We start from the raw sequence: 14570 nt of genomic DNA, 5'->3' as shown, positions 1-14570 counted from the left end.
AAACAGAATATACGCACATTTTCAGGTAGGTGACAACATTTAAGCCAATCAGGAGAGAGAGTACTGAAAATGTAATTTCTGTTTAATAAAGAGCTGGAGAGACATGGGAGACTCCTTTTACTGAACAAAAACTCTATAGCAATGAGTACTATCAGAATATAGAGCCAATTAACACTTATTTTAGCCAAAGTAAATCACTTACCCTACCTTTAAGTACAATTTTGAAGTATTTTTACTTTTCTTGAGTATTTCCAATTTCCAATACTTTTACTTCTACTCCACTACATCTCGGATCCAAACATTGTACTTTTACTCTACTACAATTATTTGAAAACTTTAGGTACTAGAAGTTACTTTGTATATTTGGATTATTATAAAACATACATTAACCACTTCAGCCCTATATACATTTCGGCCATTTCAAAATAGCCGATCTACAGCTTGTAGATCTGCTATTTTCAAAGATTATTATACATTTCATACATATTTGAAAACTTGAGAAATGGGACATACTGCATAATGAGTACTTTCTATTTTTGGTACTTTAAATACATTTTTGAGACAATACTTTTGTACTTTTACTGAAGTAAATTTTGAATTCCGGACTTTTACTTGAATTCCGGACTTTTACTTGTAACAGAGTATTTTCTACATTGTGTAACGTCCGGGATTCGAACCCGGGTTCTCCCGCGTGGAAAGCCAACATCGTAACCACTAAGCCAGAGGATATCCCTATCGCTTGGGGGCGATATTAGACTTTCAGGCCATCAGGCTGAGGTAGTGAACCACTCTGTTACAATTGCAGTATTTATACTTTTACTTTACAAAAAAAATAGTACTTTTTCCACCCCTACCTGGGTGCCCCAGACAGGGACAGTAGTCCACGTGGGGGCGCTTGGCGTGTCCAGACAGGGACAGGAGGGACAGAGACACGGGGGCGGGGGATAGGGGGACGACAGGCACTCGAACTCCCGCCGCCTGTGCCTGCTGCCGTGCCTGTCCCCGGTGTCTCTCCGCCCGCCGCCACCGGCGCCGCCGGGGGCGGGGCTTGCCTGTGGACGGGGAGGGGCGAGTCGACGGGAGACGGCCGCTCGAGGAGGAGCAGCGAGGAGGAGGAGGAGCGAGAGGAGGGCGAGGGGCGCGGGCCTCCGGCGCCCATTCCTGAGGGCCCCCCGGCGCCCAGTCGGGGACCCCCAAGCCGCCTCTGGGCCCCTCCCCCCCCGCCGCCGCCCGTCCGCTGCTCCGACACGCTGTTGCAGTCGGTGCCGATGCCGCTGTCGCTGGGCAGCGTCTCCTCGCTGTGGTGCGACTCGCTCCGCGGCGAGGGCGTGGAGCCCTCCTTCAGGAGGAGGTGGTGCGGCGCCTGCGGCGGGGAGGAGCCGTGGAGGAGGTGGTGGTGGGCGTGGGCGCCGGCGCCGGAGGAGGGGGGAGGCGGGGAGAGAGAGGAGGAGGAGTAGGAGGCGGAGGAGGAGGAGGCCGCGACGGCGGAGAGCTTGCAGGAGGCGTGGTGGAAGGGGAAGTGGTGGCGCCCCAGGCACGGGCAACAGCCGCCGCCGCCGCCGCTTTTCTTGGCGAAAGAGGAGGGAAAGAGCGAGGAGGAGAGAGGGGAGAGCGACAGCGAGGAGGAGGAGTTGTTGGAGGGCGGGCGGGGGGAGGTGCAAGAGGAGGAGGGGGAGGGGAGGGAGAAGGAGGGGGGGAAGACGAGGGGGGAGGCGTGCGCGTGCTGCGTCTGCTGCTGCTCGGCGGAGGCGAAGCCGCCCTCGCTGTACGGGCTCTGGGCGCCGCTGGAGTGGGTGAGGGGGGGCGAGGGGAAGGGGTGGGCGGGGGGGAAGAGGGCGTGTCCCGAGGAGAAAAGAGAGCAGGAGGAGGTCTCGGAGGGGTTGGGGTTGCCGTGGCCGCCGCTGCTGCTACTGCCGAACGGCCCGGCGGGCTGCAGCGATGCATTGTGGGAGTTGGAGTTCGTCATCTGCGCGGCGGCTTTGGGCTTGCGGCCGCGCCTCTTGCCCATGTAGATGGTTCCTCTCTTGCTGACGTTGATCTGGCGTCCTCCTCCCCCCGCCGGCGTCCCGCCGCCGAAGGACGCCGAGGACAGAGCGGACAGCGCCTGAGACGCCGCCCTCGCCGCCGCCGCCGCCCGCGCCGTCGTCTCCGCCGACTTGCGCGCCGGCGCGTCTCCCGTCTCCGCCTGGTCTCCTCCTCTCCTCCTCGCCGCCCCTCCTACTCCTCCGTACCTGGAGAGCGCCCCCTTGTGAAGCCTCTTCCTCTGCCTCTTCTTCATCTCTCCGATCAGCCGCCGGATCTTCAGATCGCGGCTGCTGCTGCTGCTGTCCTTCTTCTTCTTCTTCTTCTGCTGCTTCTCTGCCCCGAAGCCGGCGTTCCTGTTAAGGATCGAGAACGGATTTTATTGTCAGATCGCTGGTTTAACCGGCGTTAAGAAGTGGGTGAATTTTCGTGCATTCGTGGTTTTCAGGAAAGTTAAATAGGGGGGCAGAGGGAGGGAGAGCGGGGAGAAAACAGAAACGATATCTACATATATACGCAGCAAAAGCAGAAGCTATGTACATGAGGTTATATATAAGGTGCAGAAGAGTGGCATTCGGTTTTTAAAATGAAGCAAATAAGTAAGTGCCACATTTCCGGCAGTTCTCATTAATAGTTGTCACTATTTCTCCCCCCGCTGGCTGCAGAAGAATTACCACGCAATTGATTACAATGGGGATTTGACCGGACTTTATACTCGATTTGATTACCTTAGTAAACATTGTCATAAATACTTTATAATTACAGTCGCTCGCTAGTTTAAAGTCTTCTTTCAATTACCATAGGCGTTTTTGTAAATTATGGTCCCATTAATTTTTTAATTGATGATAAAGTAGGCAGGGTATGCTTCTAGGGCTTCTACTGGCTCTACTGAGTGAAGACCTGAAAAAGTGGCTTCAAAACGCGCCTGTAGAAACCAATGGGTGACCGACCGCTCCCTTTGTCCATATTTTTTACAGTCTATGGTACACAGCATCAAAAAGCAGCAGCTATGTACATGAGGTTAGACATAAGGTCAGTGGTGGAAAGTAACTAAGTACATTTACTTAAGTACTGTACTTAAGTACAATTTTGAGGTATTTGTACTTTACTTGAGTATTTCCAATTTCCAATACTTTTACTTCTACTCCACTACATCTCAGAGGCAAATATTGTACTTTTACTCCACTACAATTATTTGAAAACTTTAGTTACTAGTTACTTTGCAGATATAAATTATGATATTATGAAACATAAATGAACCACTTTAGCTATTTTATACAAAGGCTATTTGAAAATAGCCGATCTACAAGCTCACAACGCGTCGCATCGCGACGCGTTGTGAGCTTGTAGATCTGCTATTTTCAAATATTTTAGTACTTTTACTTTTGGTACTTTAAGTATATTTTGATGCCAATACTTTTGTACTTTTACTCAAGTAAACTTTTAATTCTGGACTTTCACTTGTAACGGAGTATTTTTATATTGCAGTATTGGTACTTTTACTTAAGTAAAACATTTGAGTACTTTTTCCACCACTGCATAAGGTGCAGAAGAGTGGCAACACATCAGCAGGTCCACATAGCAGCAGGTATGTACATGAGGTCAGACGTAAGGAGGGGCAAAAAAGTAGGCGTAAGGCAAGAACGTCTTACCCGTCTTCAGATCCTCCTCCTCCACGCACGCCTCCTGCGTCCTGCTCCCGAGGAGGCGGCGGTAGGAGGAGGAGGGGCCTTTTGGGAGGACGTCCTCTCTTCCTGGGGGTGGAGCTTAGCTGGGCGACGGGGCTGCCGAGGCTGGCGGGCGGGGCGGGGGCGGCCTCCTTCTTCGACGGCGGTTTGGGCGGCGCTGCTCCTTCGCTCGCGGGAAGGGAGGCGCCGACGGGGAAGACGGCGGGGACGGGTTTGGGCTCGCGCGCGTCGGGGGTGCGCGACCTGGGGCGACCCCGCTTCCTGCTGGGGAACGTAGGAGCGGCGGACGGGGCGGGGCAGGGGTCAGAGGTCACGTGGCTGCGGGCGGGGGACGGAGGGGTGGCGGAGCGCGACCGGTCGGCCTGCGGCGGCCGGGCGGAGCTGGGAGCGGTGGCTTCCTGCGTCGTCCGGTGGGCCAGCTTGGTCCAGCTGGGCCGCCGGGCCTTCCGCTTCTTCAGGGGGCGACTGTCCTGCTCCGCCGGGGGCGGCGGGGAGGAGGCGGGGAGAGGAGGCGCGCAGGAGGGAGGAGCAGTGGCGGCGGAGGAGGAGACGCACGGAGGCGCGGCGGGGGGTCTCGGAGGGAGCTCGGCTGGTGGAAGCGGCCTGGCCGCGGTCGGGCTCTCCGCCGCGGCGCTGCCGGCGCCTCGCTGCGGGTCCTGCGCTCCCCTCGCCTCCTCCTCCTCCGTCTCCTCCGTCTCGTCGCTCCGTCCTCTCTCCTCCTTCCCTGTCCCGTGTCTCGACTTGCCGTTCTTCTCCTTCTTCTTTTTCTTCTTGACTCCTTCCTCCTGGCCGGCGTTGCTGCGCTCTCTCTCCGCCTCTCCTCCTCCTCCTCCTGCGCCTCCTGCTCCTCCTCGGTCGCGCTTGGACTTCTTCTCTTTGCGTTTGTCCTTCTTTGCTTGTTTTTTCTTCTCCTTCTCGAGCTTGTCCTCCTGTTGTTTGTCTGTCTGGCCAGAGGAGGGCGCCACCTCGGCCAACAAGGAGGACCTGTGGATAGGGCCGTCACAAAATTGTTGACGATAATCATCATAAAAACAATTGCAATTAATTATTACATTATGCTTTTGGAACATATAAATGAACAATATCTGGAACATAAAAATGAAAATCTCTGTCTGCCTTTTAGGCTTTGTAAACAACAACTGCACAGGGCAGTTATGACAGACAACTTAAAATATACAAAGATATGACCAATGACCAAAATAAATAATGTATTATGACCAAAACAGGCCATATCCTTTATAATGTTATACTTTGAAAAATAATCAGTTTAAAAATGTTTGCCCTAAGCCTAAATGCCCAAAATAGGGACACCTCCCTATTTTAGGCATTTATTTTCAACCTTTCACCAGGTTGAAAGTGGTGAAAAGAGCTCGGTAAATATGACATTTATGTTAATGTCATCCAGCTGTTTATATGCAGATGAATGCAAACGATTCCGACAAATTATGCAAAATAGTTGCGATTAGCTGAAATAATCAGCAAATGATGTAATGTGATGGATGGAGTGAGAGTGGAAATATAGTGTCCCTCTCCATCATCAAAGTTGCCCACCGCTGTAATATAGGCTATATGAACTAATTTAGCTGGGTCCCCTTCAAGGACCCCTGGGGGTCCCCGGGACCCCACTCTGAGAGTCACTGATGTAACCAGTGGTGGAAAGTAACTAAGTATATTTACTTAAGTACTGTACTTAAGTACAATTTTGAGTTATTTGTACTTTACTTGAGTATTTCCAATTTCCAATACTTTTACTTCTACTCCACTACATCTCAGAGGCAAATATTGTACTTTTACTCCACTACAATTATTTGAAAACTTTAGTTACTAGTTACTTTACAGATATAAATTATAATATAATGAAACACACATTAACCACTTTAGCCCTATTTTATACCTAGGCTATTTGAAAATAGCCGATCGACAAGCTCACAACGCGTCGCATCGCGACGCGTTGTGAGCTTGTAGATCTGCTATTTTCAAATATTTAGTACTTTTACTTTTGGTACTTTAAGTACATTTTTATGCCAATACTTTTGTACTTTTACTCAAGTAAATTTTTAATTCTGGACTTTTACTTGTAACAGAGTATTTTTATATTGCAGTATTGGTACTTTTACTTAAGTAGAGAATTTGAGTACTTTTTCCACCACTGGATGTAACCAAGGTGACGGGACTACCTGTGGAGGCCGTTCTTGTCCCTCGTCTTCGGCGCGGAGGCGGGCGAAGGCGCCGGGGAGGGCGGGACCGCCGTCCCGTTGGTCAACGACCCCTTCTGACCCTTAGCGCCGAGCTTGCCGGGGGTGGGGGCCGGCGCGGGGGTCTCCGCGGGCGGGGAGGCCAGGGAGGGAGGCGGCGGGGTGGTGGACGAGGAGGAGGTCCGGGAGGCCTGCTGTTCCGGTTTGAAGGGAGAGCCGGCTTGGTCTCTCCTGGCCCGGTCAGGAGGAGGCGCCTCCATCTGAACACGCAACAACAACAACAACACGCACATAAACATTCACTGTTTGCACACAATAACACTCAATGACACACACCGCTTACACTAATCATATTACCACCTGTGGAATCCATTAGTAGACCTGGGATGACAATATTGGATCAGGACAAGGGCACCCCCGTGCGCGCGGTGTGTGTGTGTGTGTGTGTGTGCGTGTGTGTGCGTGTGCGTGTGCGTGTGCGTATGCGCGTGCGTGCGTGCGTGCGTGCGTGCGTGCATGCGTGCATGCGTATGTGTGTGTGTTCATGTGTACTAGTGTGTGTGTGTGTGTGTGTGTGTGTGTGGTGAGGAGGACGCAATGACTTTAAGTGTCTTTATTCTGACCGTTGGAAAGAGAGAGAGAGCAAGAGCGTGCGCGTGCGCGAGAGAGAGAGAGAGAGAGAGAGAGAGCGAGAGAGATTGAGGACAGGGTGACTCTATCAGGGAGAAAGGAGGGCAGAGTGGGGGGGGGGGGGTGGACGCAGGAATGGGGTTGACACAGAAAGAGGAGAAATACAAAGAGAGAGAGGGGGGGGGAGAGATAAATGAGAGCAGGTAGAGAGAAGATGAAGGGAAGTAAAAATAGAAGAGTGGGACAGAGAGAGAGAGAGAGAGAGAGAGAGAGAGAGAGAGAGAGAGAGAGAGAGAGAGAGAGAGAGAGAGAGAGAGAGAGAGAGAGTGTTGCACCTGTGCTGTTTGTTATAAATGAACCCTGATGGAGCTGAGAAGACTGGCCTGTTACTCTGACACCTTCATTCATCTGAAGCAATACACCTTCGTCTCTCTCTCTCTCTCTGTCTGTCTGTCTGTCTGTCTGTCTGTCTGTCTGTCTGTCTGTCTGTCTGTCTGTCTGTCTGTCTGTCTGTCTGTCTGTCTGTCTGTCTGTCTGTCTGTCTGTCTGTCTGTCTCTCTGTCTGTCTCTCTCTGTTTTTCTGTGTCTCTCACTCTGTCTCTTTCTGTCTCAACTCAATTCCAAAGAGGCTTTATTGGCATGAGAAAACATACGTTTACATTGCCAAAGCAATGTCAAATGTTTCCCTGTCTGTTTCTCTCTCCGTTTCTCTCTGTCTCACTCTGTCTGTTTCTCTCTCCGTTTCTCTCTGTCTCTCTCTGTCTGTTTCTCTCTCCGTTTCTCTCTGTCTCTCTCTTCTCACTCTGTCTATCTCTCTCTGTCTCTCTTTCAGTGTCTCTCACTCTCTCTACCTTTCTGTCTGTCATAAAAGCAGATGAATCAATGTGTATATATATCAGGTCTTGCACGTCACTGAGCTGCTGCCCTATTTATAGTTCTGTTTACGCAAATGAATGCACTGCTTGGGTTTCACCATAGAGACAATAGTTCACTTGACCTTATTACACATTTTATTATTACATACAAAAGCTGAGTGTGTTTACATGATATATAATCATTCATATACAGTATATATATATATATATATATATATATATATATATATATATATATATATATATATATATATATATATATATATATATATATATATATATATAGCTTAGCTGCTGTATCTTCCCTAGGGATTATACGTGGGCTCACTAGACTAGACTAAATCTATGACTGCTTACCAAACACAGCATTCAAATGACATTGAGGTAGATGGTCTTTCTGCTCATATAGGCCAAATATCATAACCAGTGTCAATTTTGATGTAGTTTTAGTCATAGTCTTTTGAGTAAAATTCCACTTAGTTTTTAGTCATATTTTAGTCATCTGATTTTTTTTTTTTATAGTCTAGCTTTTTTAGTTGACTAAATATCACAAGATTGTAGTCGACTAAATCTACGGTTGATTTATTTGGTGTTGCAATGGCTGATTTATACACAGCTGCGTGTCGAACATATTTTCAGAGTGTGACACCCATGTGCAGCCAAGCATAAAACGACTTGTCTTAGTTCTACTGGATCTCTCCTCCACTAGTCCCTCACTGACAGTTTAGTTTTTATTTGTGGACAAAATTGTCAACATATCATAGTTTTAGTCATCACAGCTTTTTATTTAGTCCAGCTTGACACATACCATAACACTGAACTCTGTGTGTGTGTGCGTGTGCGTGTGCGTGTGTGTGTGTGTGTGTGTGTTAGGGCATTCACCGAATAGTCGAATATTCGAATATTCGAATATCAAACAGACTATTCGACTATCAAACCACTAGTTTTAATTTTTTAATTTTTTAATTTTTTATTATCAAATCGATTAATCGAATATTCGAATACTTATAGGTCGAATAATTCGAATGCTAAAAATCACTATTCGTGAATGCCCTAGTGTGTGTGTGTGTGTGTGTGTGTGTGTGTGTGCGTGTGCGTGTGCGTGTGTGTGTGTGTGTGTGTTACCTGTTGGTTGACGGGGACAGGTGCTGAGGCTGGGGCGGGAGGGGGAGGCGTCGCCGACGACAACCGCGGCAGCGGAGGTGACGAAGACGCCGGCGAAGACGCCGGCGGCGTGGCGACGTGGGTGTGGCTCTGCCCTCTGGCTCCTCCCACCTCCCCCTCCTCCTCTCCCCGCGTCCGGGGGCTGCTGTTGTTCTCCTGCTGCTGTCCTCCTCCGGCCTTATCTCCTCCACCCTTACCGCCTCCATCCTTATCTCCGACACCGCCTCCTCCCGGTCTGGGGTTGGCCCTGATGGGGGTGGAGGAGGTCCTGGCTGATGAGGAGGTCCTGGCTGCGGGGGGGGGCCTGGAGAAGGAGTAGCAGGGTTATTATAATTAAGTGGGCCTGTCCCCGACTAATGATTTATATAGTCGACTCTGATTGGCCAAATGTTGCCTATAGTCGACTAATAGTTGATTAATGCAACAAAAAAAAGTTGTATTTATGTTTTTGTGCATGTTTTTTTTGCATGATTCGACTGAGAGATTGGCAGTGGAATCAGTCTGATTCCACTGCTAATCTCTCAGTCGAATCATGCAAAAAAGATGTTATGCAATAGAGGAACATTCCATTTGAGCTGTAGGGGTGCTTAATGTCTGATTTAACATATACTTGCTTGGTTTCTCCCAATAAACCATGATATATATCCTATTTTTGGCAAACTGTTAGTTAATTAACACATTGACCGCCGGGCCCGTAGTTCTACGGGCCGTTAAATCCAACGGTAAAGCGCCGATCCCGTAGCCTACGGGCTGTGGTGCTTTTTCCTTTTTTTCAAAAAAAAAAAACTTTTTTCAATTTTCTAGTACGGCACATTTCATTGTAACACCACCGGAAACAGAATTATTTGGGATCCGGTTTTGACGATCACGCCGGCTCCCATTCTAAAGCGCACACTGAGACGCCATTTTCTTCGATTGTAGTTTTTCTCCTCGCTGATCACTGTTTAACATAAACCGTTCTAACTCAACAATGGATGCCCCGTTTGACACGTGGTTCGGACTGGTAGACGCAGGGAGATGTCCGCGATGTTTACAAACAGTGCACAGATCAATCTTAAGGATTTTAACAAGGTCTATGGCGACGTGAAAAAAACAAAAAACAACAATAAAACGTTGGCACTGGTGAGTACATTATGAGATTAACCTCTGGCTGTCAATGTGTTAATATAACCTTTCTTTTTTTTCTTTTTTTTCTTCATGATTCAACTAAGAACGGCAGTCAAATCAGACTCCCTCGATCGATTAGTCGACTATTCGAATAATCGAGGTCAGGCCTATAATTTAGTTCAGTGATTCTCAAACTTTTTAATTTCAAGGACCCCCAGTTTACTATCATTGGGGCACTAGAGTGTACAAATTACCCAACTTTTAGTAACGAAATGACGAAAACTGGGATTGGAAAAACATCGCAGTCAACTGAAATAAAGATAGAAATTGTCACCTCGAGTGTGAAGTAAGCGGTGCCTCACACCCAGGTGTTGCAAATAGTGCTAATTAAAGATCAGGCAGGCTCCTGCTGTCTCTCTCCCTCTCTCTTAAAATGTGCGTAATGTGTTGCAGATTTGTGTTGCAATCAGTTGCAGCTGTTTATGCCATACACATACATACATACATACATACATACATACATACATACATACATACATACATACATACATACATACATACATACATACATACATACATACATACATACATACATACATACATACTAGGGGTGGGACGATATGGGTACCTCACGATACGATATATATCACGATATTAGGCCCACGATAACAATATATCACGATATTCGACGGTGTTCGATATATTGCGATATCACGATATTCGATATATATTGCAAGAAATGTCACCAACGATATATCACGATATCTGAAAATATCGATATATTGCGATATCACGATATATTGCATGAAAATTCACCAACGATATATCACGATAGTCCTTGTATTCAATTCATAAACACATAAAATAGCACCAAACAGTTCAAAATCATCATTACACAAATACAGAGTAGGAAAAACAACATATCGATATTTTTTGGCAGCATATCGATTATTTATCGCGGGAGAAAGTATCGCGATATATCGATATATCGATATATCGTCCCACCCCTAATACATACATACATACATACATACATACATACAAAGTCAGATATAGAAGCCGCTAGCACCGCTTAACAACGAGGCTTTACAAAAAAACATGACTAAGTGAAGCTGTATTGCGTGCTTAGCTACAAAACAAACTAAGAAAAGAAAAAAGAAAGAACAAAGCTATAATAACCTTGAGGAGGAGCAGGAGGAGGAGGGGGTCCGGACGGAGGAGTAGACGTTCCGGATGGAGGTGTGCTTACAGACGTAGCTCTCCAGCATCTTGGGAGGTTTCTTGGTGCGTTTGGTGCTCTGAAGCGGGGACGCACGCACGCGGGCGCCGTTGTCGTCCTCGTTGGTGTCGAGGGCAGAGGGGGCGGGGTCAGGGGCGGGGTCAGGAGGATTGGGGGCGGGGACGGGGACGGGGAGCGGCGGCAGGTGGCTCGGACCCCGCGCCACGCCTCCCCTGCACCTCTCCTCGATCAACAGCTCCAGCACGGCCCCTCTGTCTCTGTCTCCTTCAAGAATCAAGAGAATCAAGGTTTATTGGTCACTCACTCATACAAGAAGCGAAATGACCCTTTTGTCAAGTCTGCGCACTTATGGATCCCACCGCAGTTCTAAGAAGATCCGCTGTGATTGGCCAGTAGTCGCTGTGATTGACAGTTCTTCCTTCTTTCAGTAAAACTATGCCTAACCCTAACCTTAACCTCAGTAAAACTATGCCTAACCCTAACCTTAACCTCAGTAAAACTATGCCTAACCCTAACCTTAACCTCAGTAAAACTATGCCTAACCCTAACCTTAACCTCAGTAAAACTATGCCTAACCCTAACCTTAACCTCAGTAAAACTATGCCTAACCCTAACCTTAACCTCAGTAAAACTATGCTTAACCCTAACCTTAACCTCAGTAAAACTATGCCTAACCCTAACCGTAACCTCAGTAAAACTATGCCTAACCCTAACCTTAACCTCAGTAAAACTATGCCTAACCCTAACCGTAACCTCAGTAAAACTATGCCTAACCCTAACCCTAACCTCAACCCTAGCCCTAACCTCAGTAAAAAAATCTTGGCCGAAACCGAAAATAAGGAAAAAAAATCACACCCAGTGTGAAGTGGGCGGTGTGGTCATCACAGTGATGGAAGCTCACCTCAAAAAAAATTTTTTTTAAGTGCATAGTCCTATTTATAGGTTATTAATGTCATCATGTGTCTCGCTAGCCAATCACAGTGCTGAATAGAGTCAGCCAATAGAGTCAGCCAATCACAGTACAGCTAGGGGTGTACTAATGAGCCAATCACAGTACAGCAAATGTGTACTAATGAGGTGTCCCAACCCCACTTATAGGGGCGGCTACACCGCCCAGAAAATCACACCCAGTGTGAAGTGGGCGGTGTGGTCATCACAGTGATGGAAGCTCACTTTAATTATTATTATTTTTTTAAGTGCATAGTCCTATTTATAGGTTATTAATGTCATCATGTGTCTCGCTAGCCAATCACAGTGCTGAATAGAGTCAGCCAATAGAGTCAGCCAATCACAGTACAGCTAGGGGTGTACTAATGAGCCAATCACAGTACAGCAAATGTGTACTAATGAGGTGTCCCAACCCCACTTATAGGGGCGGCTACACCGCCCAAAAATGCCGAAAGTGATCAAAAGTGATCTTTGGGTAATATTTTTTTGGTGTTTAAACCCTTTTTGACAATGGGTCAAAGTACAGTGATTACAGCAACATACAATTACGGTAATAATCATACAATAAAGGGTAAAAATGAATGCCCTACTTCATCATGCTACTGTGTCACACAAAAGTAAGGGAAAGAGCTGATCTACAATCTCACAAGGCGTTTCGCTGCGAGCCTGTAGATCTGCTATTTTCGCTTTATTATTTATTTGTAAGTGAAAGTGGTTAAGTGCGTCTGTGGGTTTCATGAATATAGATCCAATGGAAGCATGAGTAAGAGCTTGTGACTAAATGAGAACTACAATGGATCCATTGGAATAATACAGGTTATTTTCTAACAGAAAAGAAACTGTTGGGTTGGCCACACCATACCTTCTCTCACCCTCCTCTTCCTGCTGCTCCCCCCCGCTGTCACTCCTCCTCCTCCTCTCCTCTCTCCCCCCACCTCCTCCTCCTTCTGTTTGGCTCTCCTCCTGCCTCCATCCCCTCCTCCTGCTCCGTTCTCCACCTTCTCCCCTCCTCTCTGCTGCTCCTGCTGCTCCTCCGGCCGGTCGGTGGAGGAGTCCTCAGGAGTGGCGGTGGGGGAGGTGGCAGGAGGAGCAGGGACACCTCCCTTCGCTCTCTGGTCCATGGGAGGAGGAGGAGGAGGAGGGGGAGGAGGTGGTGGGGAGGAGGAGAGGGGAGGTGTGCGGTGGGGTTGGGGGCCCAGTATAACTCTGTGGCTGGGGGGAGGACGGGGTGGGCTTAGTGGAGCATCCGACCCACGTCCTGTCGCCTCTCCTCCTTAAAGCTGGACGGGAGAGAGAGAGAGAGAGAGAGAGAGAGAGAGAGAGAGAGAGAGAGAGAGAGAGAGAGAGAGAGAGAGAGCGAGAGAGAGAGAGAGAGAGAGAGAGATCAGTGTTGCCAGATTTTGCGAGAGAAACAAGCAACTGCTATTTTTAAAAACTGTGAAATACATACATACATAAATCTTGTATGGAGGGTCCCTGGCAAAAACTAGTTGAAACAGCATTAGGAAGCAAGCCCCAAAAACCGCAACCCGCAACCACCAATATTTACAAGCGACTTTACAGAAAGAACAAGCCCAAAGTCGCTTATATAAATATAATAAGCAGACATGGCAACACAGAGAGATTGCTGCTATGTCCCAATAAGTTGTAAAGTATTACCAAGTAAGCATAATCCTGAAAAAAAAGAAATGCTGCTATTTATTTCAAAAAAGCTTTATAGCATGTGTATATACACAACTATTTCTAAAAGCAAATGAACCCTTTTGTGGTTTTATAAGCTAGCTTTACAAGTTGCAAAGTGACATAGCTCTGTTCACACATTTATGTATTCCCTTTAATTGTACATACATTTCTTAGTTTTTGATTGTTTTTACATGACACTTGCTTCACCAATGTAAACATAACGTTTTCTCATGCCAATAAAGCTCCTTTGAATTGAATTGAATTGAATTGAATGAGAGAGAGAGAGAGAGAGAGAGAGAGAGAGAGAGAGAGAGAGAGAGAGAGAGAGAGAGAGAGACGGCAGCATTGCTCTCATGAAGCTCATTTAAAGGGATATTTCACTTTCAAAAAAACTTTTGGTCATTTTATCATCTACTCAGGCCTTTGTGAACCCCCCAGACAGTTTTTAAGTTGCTCGATTCAGTATTTAGACATTTGATATTCATATTATCAGACACGCCCCCTTCCTATACAAACCCATTGTAACTTCAAACTCCATTTTAACCATGTTAGATTCATCAAAAACACCCGTCCTTGGTTTTTTCAATTACTTTTTTCATTTATTTTAAATATATATATTTTTTAATTGAAAAAATAAAATACAATAAAAAAAAAAAATAAAATAAATGAAAAAAGTAATTGAAAAAACGCGGCCCCCTCACGCATTAGGAGGGCAGGGTGAGTCACCAGAACTCAAACTGAACTGAGCTGGACAGTATGGACAAAATCAAATATCACACTTTGAAAAATAGCATAAATAGCCGATCGGTTATTTTCCATCGATTAAAACCAGCATAAGACAACACATAATGCCATATCACAACGTTACAATTTCCCAAATCCCAGATGACATTTAGTCTCATATAACAATATGGATGTGATATCGACATATTCAGCCCAATATGAATGACTCACACCTAATTCCACTGACTCACAATAACAATGCTACTGACAGGTGATGAGTCATGGGAGTGAGATC

The 14570-nt window shown here is 46.9% G+C and overlaps 1 protein-coding gene across 1 annotated transcript in view; it reads right to left on the bottom strand.

The window, feature by feature from the left end:
• LOC308083403 (uncharacterized protein) overlaps positions 1–14570 on the bottom strand; it is a 73129-nt gene that overhangs the window by 47136 nt on the left and 11423 nt on the right. The window contains exons 2-4 of the mRNA XM_080425720.1: positions 12732–13149; positions 10861–11185; positions 8536–8878 (exon numbers count right to left, since the gene is read on the bottom strand). Of these exons, the coding sequence (XP_080281846.1) occupies positions 8536–8878; positions 10861–11185; positions 12732–12990 (927 nt within the window). The 5' untranslated portion in view covers positions 12991–13149. The remainder of the gene's footprint in view (positions 1–8535; positions 8879–10860; positions 11186–12731; positions 13150–14570) is intronic.

The sequence above is a fragment of the Gymnoscopelus braueri genome (assembly GCF_963280865.1).
Source record: "Gymnoscopelus braueri genome assembly, chromosome: 4".
Classification (NCBI taxonomy): domain Eukaryota; kingdom Metazoa; phylum Chordata; class Actinopteri; order Myctophiformes; family Myctophidae; genus Gymnoscopelus; species Gymnoscopelus braueri.
The sequence above is the reverse complement of the archived record's forward strand: the minus strand, read 5'-3'. Positions and strand labels throughout refer to the sequence as shown.